A 14,869-nucleotide genomic window follows, 5' to 3' on the forward strand; every position below is an offset into this window, starting at 1 on the left:
TAAAAATATAAAGCTACATCCTGTTATAAACAATGGCGAGTAGAGCAGAAATGCCTTATTATTGTACCTAAAGGAACATATTTCATGTTAAATTTATTTATTTCATTCATTTTAATTTTGACAAAATAAATAATGATTACATATTCATATAAGATTGATATATGCAAATTCCACTTGCTTTGTGAGAGAAACAATCATGTACCTTTACTGCCTTTTTCTCTTTTTCAACTTTGTACAGGTCTATATCAATAATAGTCTACTTTACTTTCTTTTTAAAGATATATCATCTAAAGTATTTCTGTAACATTCCCCAGCACTTGGCAAAGCCTTAACCCATTTAAAAGAATGAATAAATAATGAGTAAAAGTTTTGGTAATAGATTTGGAATAATCTTGTATGATGCCGTCTACCGGTATCCTACAGACATGGAGCATTTCTAATTCACTTATTTCCATTTCCGGCCTTTTGATAACTATCTATAAGATAATGACAGTAGGATCAAGCAGTGTGCATAAATTGCAGGATGATAGTGGTAGAAAATTTGAGATTATGTCTTATCCTCACCTATGCTAACATCCAAATGATCGGGGCTATTGCAAGAACCTTTCTATGCCAACTTCCAGAGGGTCTCAGAAAAAAAAAGGTTTACAGGGCACTCTGGTTATACCCACTCTGATTTTAAGGTAGTTTCATTGGTCCCTTTCTGTCTTTCACTCCCTCTGTTGTTTTTCTTTCCTCTATGTGTCTGACAAACAGCCACAATATCCGCCTCCAAAGCCCAGCAGCTGTTCTGCTCTCCCCAAGCTACAAAAGGAGGGAGGGGAGAGAGGCTTGCAGGTTTTAGAGTGCTAAATTATCCATTAGATGTTATCAAGTTGTAGCCTGGCAATGCCATTCTGCTTGGAGCCATCAATTTTTCATGAGTCCCAGACACACCGTGCGTTGGGAAGCTCTACCAGAATCTCTCCACTCCCAGCACTCCGACTGTCCCGTCCAGCGAACAGAGCTGCACGTAAACTTGGATGTGTGCACAAATTTGGTCAGACATTGCAGTTTGCAGTCAACAAATACACCTGCTGACAAAAGGCAGCCAGGTACATGCTCTTGCACTCAGACTCTGCCTAGATAACTTAAACAGAGCTTGTTTATGGAACTTCATTGTGTATTTTTCTCCACAGTCCTTTCTTCCTCAGCCTACAGCCAGTCCTCAAAATTAACACTCCCTACACTTTATTTCACTACCCATCAAATTTTCCCTACTTGCACACTCTCCCTCCCTCCTCCTGCTGTTTCTTTCCGTGGCCTGGCAGGGCAGACATGTTCAGAATGTGCTCCAGTAATGGGCTAATCAAAAATGCAAAACAATTGGCAATTACTGTGCAGGGCCCTAATGGTCATTAGAATTTACAACAAGGTAATGAACTGAGAGTCAGCTCAGTTCATGCATATTCATAAAGCAATCAGGCCTTTGAAGATTAAAGAAGCGCTTCAAATTTAAATGAGGATGCCAGTATGTTATCAGTGAGATTCAGCCTGCAAAAAGTAAAGGGTGCCTGGGACAGGAGTGTGCATTTATGGCTCTGTATGTGTGGAAAGAGGACCGTGGGTCAGTGTTGTATGGTGTGTGGATGAAGTGAAAGTATAGGCATGTGTGCATGCATGTATGCATTCATGAATGTGCAATTAGCATTGGTGTGCAAGAGGGTCTTGTTTGCTCCACCATGTGATTTCCCATTTCTGTGGAGAAGCAAACATTCTGGCCCCAAAACATTTTAAAGCCTAAAGTGTTTTTAATGACTAAATTATGACTCCCTAAAAAATGAATGAATAAAAGTCGTTATCCTCTAATCAACATTTAAAAGATGTGGGGTTTTAATAGAAGATCAAATGTAGGCTGGATTTGAACTATTAGGAGGCAAGCCGGCTTTCAAGCCCCTTGTGAAATAAATCTCACTACGGGTGCACATTTATATTTTACAAAACTTCATGTATGTTCTTAGTAAACAGCTCTGAGAGTTACAGTCAGAGTTGAAGCAGTCTGCAGTTAGGCAGATGGAAAGCCAACCATTTACAAGAATCTGTAGTCTCAGATTAACAAGAATCCCTCATAACCACACCTCCTGTGTGTCCTTAGCTTTATCTTTATGAGTGTGAGAAAGACAAAGCAAGAGTCCTGCAGTGCTATTGGTGCGTTTGATTACCTTGGAATTCAAAACTGAGAAGTGAATCAATCTCCAAGTTGATAGTGTTTCAGTTTCCCACTGGTAGACACTTTGTTTCCCTGTTGTATGTATATGACCACTAAGACAACTGCTACAACCACATAAAAGGCAAAGACACTGTTGTACGAGGTATTTTTCACATAGAAAGAGAACTGAAATATCTGATGAATACTAAAACGAAGCATATGTAAGACTGACTACATGTCACGCAAATAAGAGAAAAATGGCAAAAAATGCTAAACTTAAAAAGGTTTAGCTATTTTTTGGTGTTAGTAGCAGCCACCGTGAATACAGAAGTATCACTGTTAAAATGTCGTACCTGGATGTATGAAATTATGACTACCGAGGAGAAATGAAGCACATGGTGCAACAAGCAACTCAAAGGCCACAACATGACCAGGCGGAGAAGGCATTCTTAAAGGTCTTTTCAACGTTCAGATAAATATGCCGAAATCTAAGTCTAGATGTGTGGTCCATGCTAGTCCAAGTGGGACTCAGCCTGATCCCAACTTGAATCTCCAAAACAGAGTCGTCCTTAAGTGAATGCTATTTAATGAACCTTTAAACCATCAGCCAGTCTGTAATGGGCTATTATTGACATAGAAACTGACTATTATTTATCATTTGAATAGATGGAGGAAGCAGAGTGTCATGGATTGTCGTCTTGTGAGAAACATGACACGAAGAAAGACATAAAGCTTTCCCACAGAGCAATAGACAGTGTTTCAATGTTGAGAATACATTTTTCCATGAGAGTATAGTTGTAAAAACTAAGCTAGTTATAACAGTATGCTAGTGAACAAGAGTTCCCAAGTTAATTGGGTGAAGATTCTCATTCATCCAGGACGTAGCCATTCTAAAAAAGTTAAAAACAAGCGGGGAAAAAGTACAGTGGTTTGTTGTTTTACTTTTTTTTTTACTTTTTTGCAATCCCAAGTTAATTCATGTTAAAGGTATAGTGAAGGATTTTTACTAATTTTTGAAAAGAATCGCCCATTTGGCTTAAAAACAAAATGCCCATGCTCAACCCTGTACCCACTCTAAAGAAGGAATGCCTATTGAACGTGTGTAAGCGCATGCAAAAGCACATGTCTCCTCTTGCACGCTTTGTTTAAAATTAGCTGTTTGCATCGCTCATATAAGCTTTACAAGATACAAGATTTGCAATTTTTCCACCATGTCAGACTAAGTGAAAATGGGGACGAGCACTTAGGATGACCTTACGTAAACATATCACCAGAATGATTGAAAATTAGTACGACCACTTAAATTGATGATCCACCCAGAAAAAGAACATCCTCCACTATACCTTTAATTTCACAGTTTCTCTAATATTTTTAAATCTATTTAAAAATTCAAACATTTATACAACTAAATAATAGTTAAATACCTGATTTAAGTATCTAATGAGCTTTAGATAATCAATACACATTCAATTGTTTATTAGATGTTTAAAGTTCATTAACAGTTCATTAACAGTGTCTCTAAATATCTAAAATCATGAAATGGTCTTGGGATAGTCAGAGTAACAGTTTTTATGAACTGAAGCTATTTGACTTTTACTATTTTTTTCCTCTCCCTTCAGCCGTTACGCTGATGGGAAACACCTTACAAGTTCTGTCTCAGCACATGTTTGACACAGGAACCATCTAACCTAATTTGAAACTTGAAAATTGAAATGCACCTCATTTGTACATGAGTTCACATTAATTATATGCACAGTTGTGATTTACAGCTATATATGTGTTTTAAACTTAAATTACATTTACATGTTTTTAAAAAGAGTTTTTTTTTTTTTATTAAGAAACAATGTCAGGAACATAAAGGCAGCTTTCTTCTGTATAAATAAATTATAATTTTAAGTTGTGGTACAGGAGTAATAAGAGCTGAGAACTGATATTTGTAAGAGTGGATAAAAATAGAGCACAATTTTATCTAAGGAGTTTCTACATTTAAGTTGGACCGCTGGTTGTGCAGGTCAAGCATGGAAATGTTTGAATATCATCTGAAACACCCACTGGGTATTGTTTCTGGGGTTTTTTTGTTTGATGATTTTTTTGTTTGTTTTTTTTTTGTTGTTTTTTTTATCTCCCGCAGCCCTAAAAAAAATATATAGAATACGAAAACAAGCAAACAACATTTAGACTCTGACTACCAGAATAAAGGGTTTAAAAACTGTACACACAAAAACTGAGGTGTTTTCGTTTTAAGTAGGTAGAATTATTGAAATAATGTAATGTATTCACAGATAAACAAGGGATGTGAAACTGGAATGAATCACATTACACCAGACATTCCCAGAGTTTTGGGGCAGGTGTGAATGATGTAAAACCATCATGTCATCTGGGGCTTTTTTACTCGGCATTAACAAGACCAGAACTAAAATAAAGGTATAGCTTCAATGCTTACTTCACTATAAAAATAACAAAAAATTATACTGTGTTATTTTTATCATTACTTTAAACTCACTGTATGAATCATAGTGGAGTAATGTGTCTTTTTGTGTATTTGATGTTTTTGTCTTTGTGTGATTTTGAATTTCCCTGTTGATGAAAGCAGCTATACAAATAAACTTGCCCCATCTTGCCTTGACTGTTCAGAACATTTTATAGAACCTCACCTCAAAAATTATGAACTGTTCCTGTAAAAACAACTAGAGGGTAATTGTATTAAAAACTAAAAGAATATGGCTAATTCCTTTCTCTATTTGTGGACTTACAAAGTGATGCCAATAAAAAACAAAAACAAACTGCATCTCCATAAAATCTGTCCCTTTTCCTTCTTCAAACTAAACCACCTTCCTAAAATATCACAGCTGTCCTTGTCTGATCAGTCAGTTCTGAGCTACAGCTGCATCTAAGCAACATTTTCTTCTCTGTCTCTGTTCTGCCTAAAAATAAAATCATTAACCTGCAGGTGGTGAAACCAGGGTGAAAGGGAGGGGCTGGCATGACAAGCCCTGACGCTGTCAAATGACACCTGACCTGTGGATGTGACTGCCTGCCACTCTATTGACAGGACAGCGGCAGGACGCTCTCATTTCTGAGGATGCTTTTTTCATCTTACGTGACGCGATCGCTGACAAACAAGGCTGTTTCTTGGTCCGACAGTAGGTAAAGGGGATAGAGAGAGAGCCGTGACGCATGTGTGTTCCAACTCGGTCTGCGGCCAAGTCTGCGAGAGTGAGAATGAGCTCCAGAGTGGAAGTTGGAAGCCTTTAAGAGGTGCAGACACGCTAATGTAGCCAAAACTTTCAGTTTCCAGTTCCCTGAGGCAAACCAGTGGAGCGCTACGAGACATGGGGGGGGTGGGCTAAAATAAGGATCATATGTTTCTGACACATCTCATCAACTCACAACACATCATGGGGTCTCTCCGGCAGCACATTTATTCTAGACAAAACAGAGGTTCACCGACGGAAGGTCCACAGGTGCTACATGTGAAGGGGGGGGTCTGTGTCAAATGACTGAAAGTCAATGGAAATGTTACACACATGTATGTGTGTGTGTGTGTAACTTACTAAAATAGGTATTTGTTGTGTTAGTCGACCAGATTTGTTTCTGCGAGTGCACTTGGATGAGCCTCCTTTTGTGCACATTGTGCTTGTGTTTGTGTGCATACTTCAACTAGCCTCCACCTGAATGGCCCGAGGCTGTGGTGCTTGGGTTGTTAGAAGACAAACAGAGACACAGGAAGCCTGACACCCCCCCACCACCCACCACCACCACCAAAGGATGGCATATGCACATACAACCCACAAGCACTCCAGCAAATACCGACCCTCCTGCTGTCTTTCACACATACAGACCGACAAACAAAGATTCCTGTATGTGGGCACCCCCCTCACTGTACCTTTTCCCTCGCTGACGTGGAAAACAGATATACCTACTCTGACTCGCGCACACATGTTTCAGCCAGCCAGGGTTTTAAACCCATCACTGTGTGCCAAGTCTGGCCTGGCATGGTCCACAGAGAGGTGTCCTCAGGCAAGGCTGGCCAAGTCAAAGACTCTTTCATGTTCAGCCTACACGCCCAGGGTAATAAAGCTTTAACAAACAGAACCACGCACATGCTTTCTTTTTTTTCCCCCTACCTCTGACACACACCAACAAAAAGCCATAGAGCATTTAAGTGGTCAAAGCCCACTCTCTTACATACACATGCATTAACACCACATCCGCACTCAATATGTATTATTTGGCTTTTAAATGCAGTTGGAGCCACTAACACTAAATCCAACAACAAAGGCTGACAAATCTTCACCGACATTTGAGGGTGCTTGGAACTCATCTTCCGAATACCAAAAATTCCCTATCATCTTTAAAACTATCCCTGTTCACCTCTATTAAAACTTAGTCAAGCCAAAAATAGGACTGATGTTATCAGAGCCCAAAGCGACTCTGTGGTCAAATTAGACTCAGTTCTCACAGACAAAGGAGCGCTTATGCTCAAATATTAGCTGGTGTCCAATAATTACAGCAGCATGCATCTGTGCCTTTTCAGTATCAATTAAAGTGATCACCGAAACAAAGCACAGAAACTTGCACGATACCATATGCTTTCACACACATACGTTGCACAAAATATCACAGCGAGGGAGCCCCTCTGACCAACCCCCCCTGCTCAAGCACACACACCCACAGAAGTGTAACTCACTGCTCACCCCCAGGTTCTGCCTGAGTGACACCCCGCGTAGATGCATGAGGCCTTAGAAGAGGAGGTGGAGAAATGTGGCAAAGTGCCAACACAGAGCTTCCTGAACACCTTTGTGTCTGACTACACACAGCCAGAAAACAGGAAGCAATTGAGCTAAGAAATATTGCTCCATTGTTACGGTGTTTTCCCCCTTATGGGGAGGGTAGGAAGAAGAAGGGGTGGAAAAGGTGGCCGCCATAATTGACTCAGTATTGATTTGGCTCCACATTACAATGGAGGCAGCACACTGGAAGGAGTCAAAGAGTGAGATTTCGGTTGCTTGGCACAGCTACAGTGGCCTCATTAACACATGTGGCTACGCTGGTGAGAATGTAAAAGGTGCTAATGCTTTGAGGGATGAGAAGGAGAATCAAAATGATGTGTAAATATAATCAGAAAAATGGGGTGGCAGTCTATAATTTAACAAAGACAAATTAGCTGTAGAGATGCTAATTACAGAATATGGGGCATGAGCTGCTTTTACACTGAAATGTGATAGTGTGGCTTTAAGCCTAAAAAATTGAAAATCTTGGTCCAGTTATTCGACATATAGAGAAAAAAATATTAAACCTGCAGGAGATTAGGTTTTCACACAAATATATAAAAAAACGAAAACACAAAGTTACTTGTCAAACCAAAGAACTGGAGTTGCGATGTTAGTATATTCCTTAATGGCTGGAATCCGTTAATACAACAGCATTTATTTAAATGGTTTTCTTGATGCATTTGTCTACTAAAGGCTTTTCATTGAAATGGTCGACTAAATTGGGTTGAAATGCAATATACCGTATACAGCACCCCTACTTTAAATTCTTTATTAGGTAAAACTTTGGGCACTGACTATTAGCGGCTAATAAAACTAAAGTTAACATTAGCTTCAGGGCCACAGTACCATGTAACAAAGTAAAAAAATGTCTCAAGAGGTCTCCAATAACACCAGAAATAGTTGCTTACTTTGTTGCCGTTGGCTCTCTTTAAATAAAAGGGTCATGGACTGAACTCAACAAACAGTAAAAAAGTTGCAAATCTAACATTAGTTGTTGCCGAATGAGTGATTCTTGATTTATAGAAGGATTGGTCTGAAAATTGATATAGTTGTGGCTCATTTTGTTAGTTGGAATTCAGCGACTATCAAATGTCATTGCTTCCTGTTTTATTTACACACACTGTTTAGATAATCAATACACTTTGTGTGTATATATATATATATATATAAAAACAAAAAAAAACTGTTTTCTCACCCCTCGTGGGGTGGTATGTGTCATCCTCAAGCTTGGGTCCTCTACCAGAGGCCTGGGAGTTTGAGGGTTCTACGCAGTATGAAATGCTACTATATATATATATATATATATATATATATATATATATATATATTAGGGGAGTGGGTGCTTTCCCTTTGATAATGGATATATTTCCATTCAGCACATTTATTGTTTCATGGGAGATATAAGATCAGTAGGGCTGCAACTAACGTTTATTTTGAAAATCGTCTATTCTGTTGATTGCTTTTTCGATTAATCGATTAATAATCCGATAGCCAAACATTCCTTAAAGAAGACTTTTTTAATGAAATTAAACCAGATGAAGCTAAAACTTTTCCACTTCAGGAGTTCTGGATAGAGCAAATTGACAGGGATATTTTTTTAACCTTAAATGCAAAATGTTTATATATATATTCTTAAGTGGGTCCTTCTGCCAGCTAAAGGAATGTTTTAGAGTCTCTATACTCCAGTTAACGATGATTCGATTACTAAATTATTTGATTATTTAATTAATCAATTAATCGTGATTAATCCAATTAATGGTTTCAGTCCTAAAGATTACTAAACATCTTTTAACCATCTAACCATCAGTGTACAGGTACAGGCTGGTGAGAAGCAACGATGAGAAACTTCATATTCCATATTCTGATCTCTGGCTTTTTCTGTAGCATTGCTTTGGATGCATAAAAGTGTAAAAACAGTAAAACAGCAGTTGTTCGCATTCTTTAAACCTTGATCTTTGAAAAATCTTAGTATGCCTTAAGTTCTGTAACCACCTTACATGTGTAGCCTAAACTAAACAATTCTACAATAAAACAAGATTATTGAAAACACAGACTGAGCTTCATAAGGTCTGTTATTTTATGAAAAAATTAAATAGGACACTTTAGGTTTTTTTGGGATTAGGATGCCCTTATTACAAAAAAAAACAGCAAGACAACAGCTTCGGTGTCCCTATGCATATCTTAAATTGTTTATCATGCAAATGATGGCACACAGGCTGCTTTGCCCTCTGCTAACGGCCTGCAGCTCCAGACAGCAGACCAAAGCCCCAGCTGCAATCAAGAGACTCCCAGCTGTCCCCTAGACATAGACCGAAAGACACAGCTCCTTTCCGGCACTGGGTCTATTGCTGAATGTCCACCCCCACCCCTACAAGTTCAGCCATCCCTTGGGTTCCAGCACCCTCTGAATCTAGCAGCCTCTTTTCTCAGCCTAAACCGAGTCCCTTTGCTTTTACAAACTGCTGTCCATATGGAAATCTATCTGTGTCAAATGACAGGTCAGTAGGAGGGAGAGGGGCAAAAGGGGGGGCACTTTCAAGTGCAGGGCTGTAACATATGTACTCTCCTGGAATGGAGCGAGAATGAAGCCAGTTTAGGGACAGTATGTATTGAGATGGCTCAGCTCGGTGTCAGACTTTAACTGAGAGGGTGAAGGAACATGGCAGCAAGCATATTGAGTGTGAGGTGGCTCACTGGCTCTGCCAGTCTGCATCCATCAATCTTGGGTGCAGAAAACAGAGGTGGTGGTGAAGGTGATGCCAGCAGCAGTGGAGGGGACTGGCTTCTTAACGCAGAGTGTTCTGCACAAACATTCTGCATTTACAGTTTAAACCTCAAATTCCCCTGCAGGTTTTTTCTTTCATTTTCTACATTTTCTCTTCTTACTCCAAAAGTTCAAAGCTTGAAACTAATCTGGTGTACAAATTATTTTTTTACACAAGCAAAACATCCCGTTGAAACAGAGTTTGTGATAGTTAATACTCAAATGGATATAGGTGTAATCACTATAAATTCAGATTTCTGAGGAAAACATGGGGTGATGCAAGATTCTTAGTGAGATAAACTTGTGTAACATTACCGCCTTTTTACAGTACTAAGTCATAAGCTATATAAAAAAAAAAAAATAGCCAAGTAAACTTGCCCCACCCGCCAGCAGCCAAAATAATTTTTGCCTGCAAGTGCTCTAGCCTCGATCAATGCCCTAGAACTGGCAGGCCAATCACAACGCATTCAAAGTTTTCTATCTAAGAAAAAACAGTTACACTAAATGACTCAAAGGCAACTCCTCACACAAAGCATGCTTGTAGCGACAGTGGAGAGGAAAAACTCCCTTAGGAAGAAACCTCCAGCAGAACCAGGCTCAGTGTGAGCAGCCATCTGCCAAAGTCGATTACCGCATTCTGGTAGACTGAGTCGAAAATATGAAATTGATTCATTTTATGATTATTTCCATGGGTCTATTGAGAAAATATCCAATTTTTTTGTCATTTTTCTCTTTATATGGGAACACTGAAGTTATAACAAGCTGATATAGTATACTAAATTTGGAACGTTCTGCTGCTCAGGTAGTCAGCCTGCAGCCGAATGCTTATGAGATATGCTAGTAAGAGGTTGCCAGCCCTGATAAGAGTCATAGAAGATGCTGTTTTAGTTCTCATGCCTAGATTGCCTTTTTGGCCAATTGAGATATAACCAAATTGCTGATTTTTCTTTTCTTGTAAATAAATGAAAAAAGATTTAGAGTTTAGAGTTCTTTCAGCCAGTAGACTGACAGTATGCAGTAAGTGGTGGTGGTGGGGGGGCTGTAATACTGAGTAAAACGAAATAGTACTTTCTTGGATCTCTATCTCTAAATGCTTTAATATAAAGAGTATAGATTTAAAACAGTTACTATTAGAAACTATTCGTATATCACTGGTATACCTTGATACTAGTAACAGGTCTGTAACTGCTACCATTAGAAAGAAAGCATTTAAATCTTTTTTTTATTTTTTTTATTTCTACCTGGGAAATTGCACAAGTAAGTAAATGCGGCAGTATTAATCAAAATATATTTTTTATTCAAGGCATTGTTTAGATAAATAATAATATATTACATTGCATTGATTATCTTACTTTGCTGCTGTGTAACATAATATTGATAATGTCAAAAGAATAAAAAATAACTATTTAACATGGAAGATACAAACAAAGCCCCCCCCAACAAAACTGTTGAGGGCCACATACGATCTTGGACCGGCTCTGCCATTACACAAAGTCCAAACAGTTTATAAGTCCAATAAATAAAGCCCTGTTCACAATGCCAGCGACCTTATGATATCATGTGAACTCCACTGCATGAAGATCTAAATTACTAAAGAAATTCATGTTTGAACAGCTGACAAAGGCAGAAGGCATGTCAGATGTGTTTATGTGTGTGTTTGTAGGGGTGCATACACAGATGTTTAACAAATTGTAAACTAAGTAACAGTGGTCATTCTGTGTCACAGGGGGAGAACTAACCCACAGAAATAACAGTAGCTTTCTACAGAAGGCCATCTGCAAATCCGTGTTTCTGCCTAATGCTGTACAGGAAAGGAAAGCCATGGAGCTCCCTCTAAACATTTAGTCTTCATTGGCTTCAAATTAAACGACAACGGTCCCAGACAATCAGCATAATCCGGCAGGCGCTATCGGCCCCCCTTTAACCAGCAGGAACAAACGTTTCAAAGTGCTGAACGAAATCAAAGAGCGCTATGTAAGAAAAAACGCCATGAGTGATGCATGCTTGTTTGCACAGCAACTTGTGTTTTCACTGCAGCCTCATTTAGCCCCCGTGGACACCCAACAAACCAACTAGCCAGCTTAAGAAGTCCTTAATTACTTCAAATCAAGAAAAACACTGACAATTAGTGGCTGAAGAGTTCCTCAAATAAACACTTATGCGCTGACAGATAATTACATTCTTCTCCATCGCTTTTTAATTTTAGAACCTCTACAGGCGCATATTTGAGGGTAAAAGAGATACAGTATGACAGAGTAATAAGCCAGTAAGGGAAAGATATACATCACTGAGCACCACATGAGAGAGAAAAAATGTATCCCCAGGATTTGAACACATCTGTGCTGCAGGACAGGCTCCCACTTTTTGGATAAGTGTCTTTGTCGGACAGCATTTTTGTCTTATTTATTAGCTCCAAATGTTTCCTTCATTTTCAGGGCGCCTGATCTTCATTTAGCTTTTAGACATAGCTGGGAAATTTTGCATTTTGCAGCAGCAAATATTTTTGCTCCTTTTTATGCTAATTTGTTAACATCCTAATAACAACAAGCAATCCAAGCAAATTTAAGGTCATATTTATATTTTCTTCTCTTTTTTTCCTCTTAAAAAGACTATGTGATCCAAGAAAGTGTGTTATCTGTCCAAGCACCCATATCAAGCTCCCTGTGTATTTACCTGTGACATTCTCCTGCTTGGGGATTATTCCTTGCAATGGTGCAGATAAACAATCCTCATCCAGAGGCGACACCTGTACAGCCACCTCCACCGGGTGACGCGCCTTCTGCGGGTACAGCTGTTGGCTTCGGGAGTGAGACGAGGAGGTGGAGAGGGGAGAGGCGAGCGGCGAGGATGGAGGCCTGTCCAGAGGCTTGTCCGAGCAGAGGCTGTCGTGGCATTGCCTCCGTTTGTGCTCGATGAATAGCAGGATGTCTGCGAGGGGGAAGCGTGTGTGGCACTGGCCGCAGGTGAGCAGGTCCGGATCCCCTTTAAGGGGCTCGTCCTGAGCCACACCCAGCCTGGAGGAGTCCTGAGAGTCTTCTTCGCCTAAAACACCTGAGGGTGGCTCCGCTGGAAAAGCAAAAAAAATAAAAAATAAAACGGGTTTTTGGTAACAAAAACAGCAGACTGGTGCAACACTGCCCTTATAAAGCATTCATAATTTTAAATATAATTTTTTCATGATATTATCTAAATGATAAATAGTGGATGACTGGGAGGTAAAGGGGAATTAAAACATGTTTTTTAAAATTTATATACAAATAAAAATCTGAAAAGTGTGGTCTGACCTAGAACGCTACTCTAACCCGTTCCTTCTGATATCCCTTAATAAAATCCATTCCAGCAACTAGAATGACCTAATTCATTAGAAAAAGGAATACTAATAGGTCAAACCTGAAAACTTACTAAGATATGGTCATTCGCCTCAATTAACAGAATGTGCAAGGAGAAGATTAAGGGTGGAGACTGTGTTAACTTTGGAGGGGCACTCAATAAGCTTACTATACCTGGAAAAGTTGTGATTGAAAAAAAAAGGCATTGTTGAAAGAAAGCTATGAAAAGCTCTCTTTGGGGCATCAAGGCGCAATCTTTAGAGGCAAAAGCATGTTTAAGAAGTTGATGTAGTCCTCTCCTACAGACTGCCACTCTGGCTCTCTGAGCAAGACCCTTAACCACACACCGCTCCCCCGGCGCCCCGTGATGGCAGCCCACTACTCCCCAAGGGGATTGGTTAAATGGAGAGGTAAATTTCTCCATTGTGAGATCAATAATGTTCAATTATCAATCATTATTAGAATGGACCACAGCTGAACTTTCTGGTCCAAATGCTCACTGTTATGTTTAAAGAAAAACTGCCATGTTATAGCGAACCATGAAACATGGCTGTGGCAGCATTGTACTGTGGAATAGTTTCTATAGCATTACAGCTGCTACTGTATAGGGAAGAAAACAACCAAATCACTGAGGCGGAGTTCAAGATTCCAGTTGAAAAATGACCTCAAAAATCTATTCAGGTCTGTAGAAACTGAAACACGGAAGAAGGTTTAAAGGGGTATGAATACTTCTGCTAAGAATGGTACATGTGAGAACAAGTGAATTGCTGTTTTTCATATTGCTAACATTTACTTATGTAGGCATCTTAAAGAGTACGGTCGGGATTTAAAGTGTAAATGTGACATTTTTTAAAGAGCTCGCAAAAGAGGAAAGATAAGAAAAGAGCAACACAGCCTGCTTCGATAAGGACTGACACGTTCAGCTTGCTGCAGCCGCCAAACGATTAAGTTGCTTGACCCTCTTTATTGTGCTGCCAATCTTGCTTTTTTAATGAACCTAACACCTCTGAGAATCAAAAAATAGATTCTAATTTGAGTTCAAAATGATTGGACCCCATTTCGTTAAAAGTGCTGGGATCTTGTGAACCAAGGTTAGACATGGAGGGGTTGGATGTGGAGTAGGTCCCTGAAGTACTGACAGATAGACAGAGAGGAGAGAGAGGCAGCTTTTAAAAAGAAGTGTTCTAGCCACATGGTAAATGACATCAGGCGCCCCAACTGGGATGTCGAGATAAGATGTGATGAATTCTTGCCGCCGCTACAACCTCTAATTCAGCGTCGGGTCAGATGAGAAGGTGGTGAGGGACTGTAGGCGAGATAGGCCCCCGTTATTTGTAAGTTTGACTGCATTAAAGATGAAGGAATGCAGGCCGCCTATTTCACTGAGGCTTATCTAAACCGATTTGTGCTATGGATGCAGGCGAAGGTGTGTGAGGTTGGGTTAGAAACATTTCTCGTTTTTCCAAAGGAAGGAATCTTATTGTGATGCCGAAGACGAGTCATGTGAATGAAAACCTTTTTTTTTTTTTTTTTTTCCAGACACTTCTTACTGAGCTAAATTTTAAGTAGTTTAGGTCATCTCCCACTGGACCTCTGCTGCAGCTCATGTCTTTGATTATAAGGAAAATCATTTAGCCTATTTCACTTTGCCAGTTAAGGCCAACATTACTCGGTGGATCAATAATATCCTTTGACTTAATTCCTGAAAAATGGCAAATGTTTTTCATTTAAATTTTATTTTTCAATCATTTGTTATATTACAAAAAGTTATATTACAAAAAGTTTCCCTTTTGCAGATTACAAAGCAAAAAAT

The 14,869-nt window shown here is 39.3% G+C and overlaps 1 protein-coding gene across 1 annotated transcript in view; it reads right to left on the reverse strand.

Annotated features, from left to right (window-relative positions):
• Positions 1 to 14,869, reverse strand: part of LOC107089095 (B-cell lymphoma/leukemia 11A-like) — a 43,465-nt gene that overhangs the window by 26,772 nt on the left and 1,824 nt on the right. Inside the window, exon 2 of the mRNA XM_015381657.1 lies at positions 12,401 to 12,793. Within this exon, the coding sequence (XP_015237143.1) occupies positions 12,401 to 12,793 (393 nt within the window). The remainder of the gene's footprint in view (positions 1 to 12,400; positions 12,794 to 14,869) is intronic.

The sequence above is a fragment of the Cyprinodon variegatus genome, unplaced genomic scaffold (assembly GCF_000732505.1).
Source record: "Cyprinodon variegatus isolate N-32 unplaced genomic scaffold, C_variegatus-1.0 Scaffold238, whole genome shotgun sequence".
Classification (NCBI taxonomy): Eukaryota; Metazoa; Chordata; class Actinopteri; order Cyprinodontiformes; family Cyprinodontidae; genus Cyprinodon; species Cyprinodon variegatus.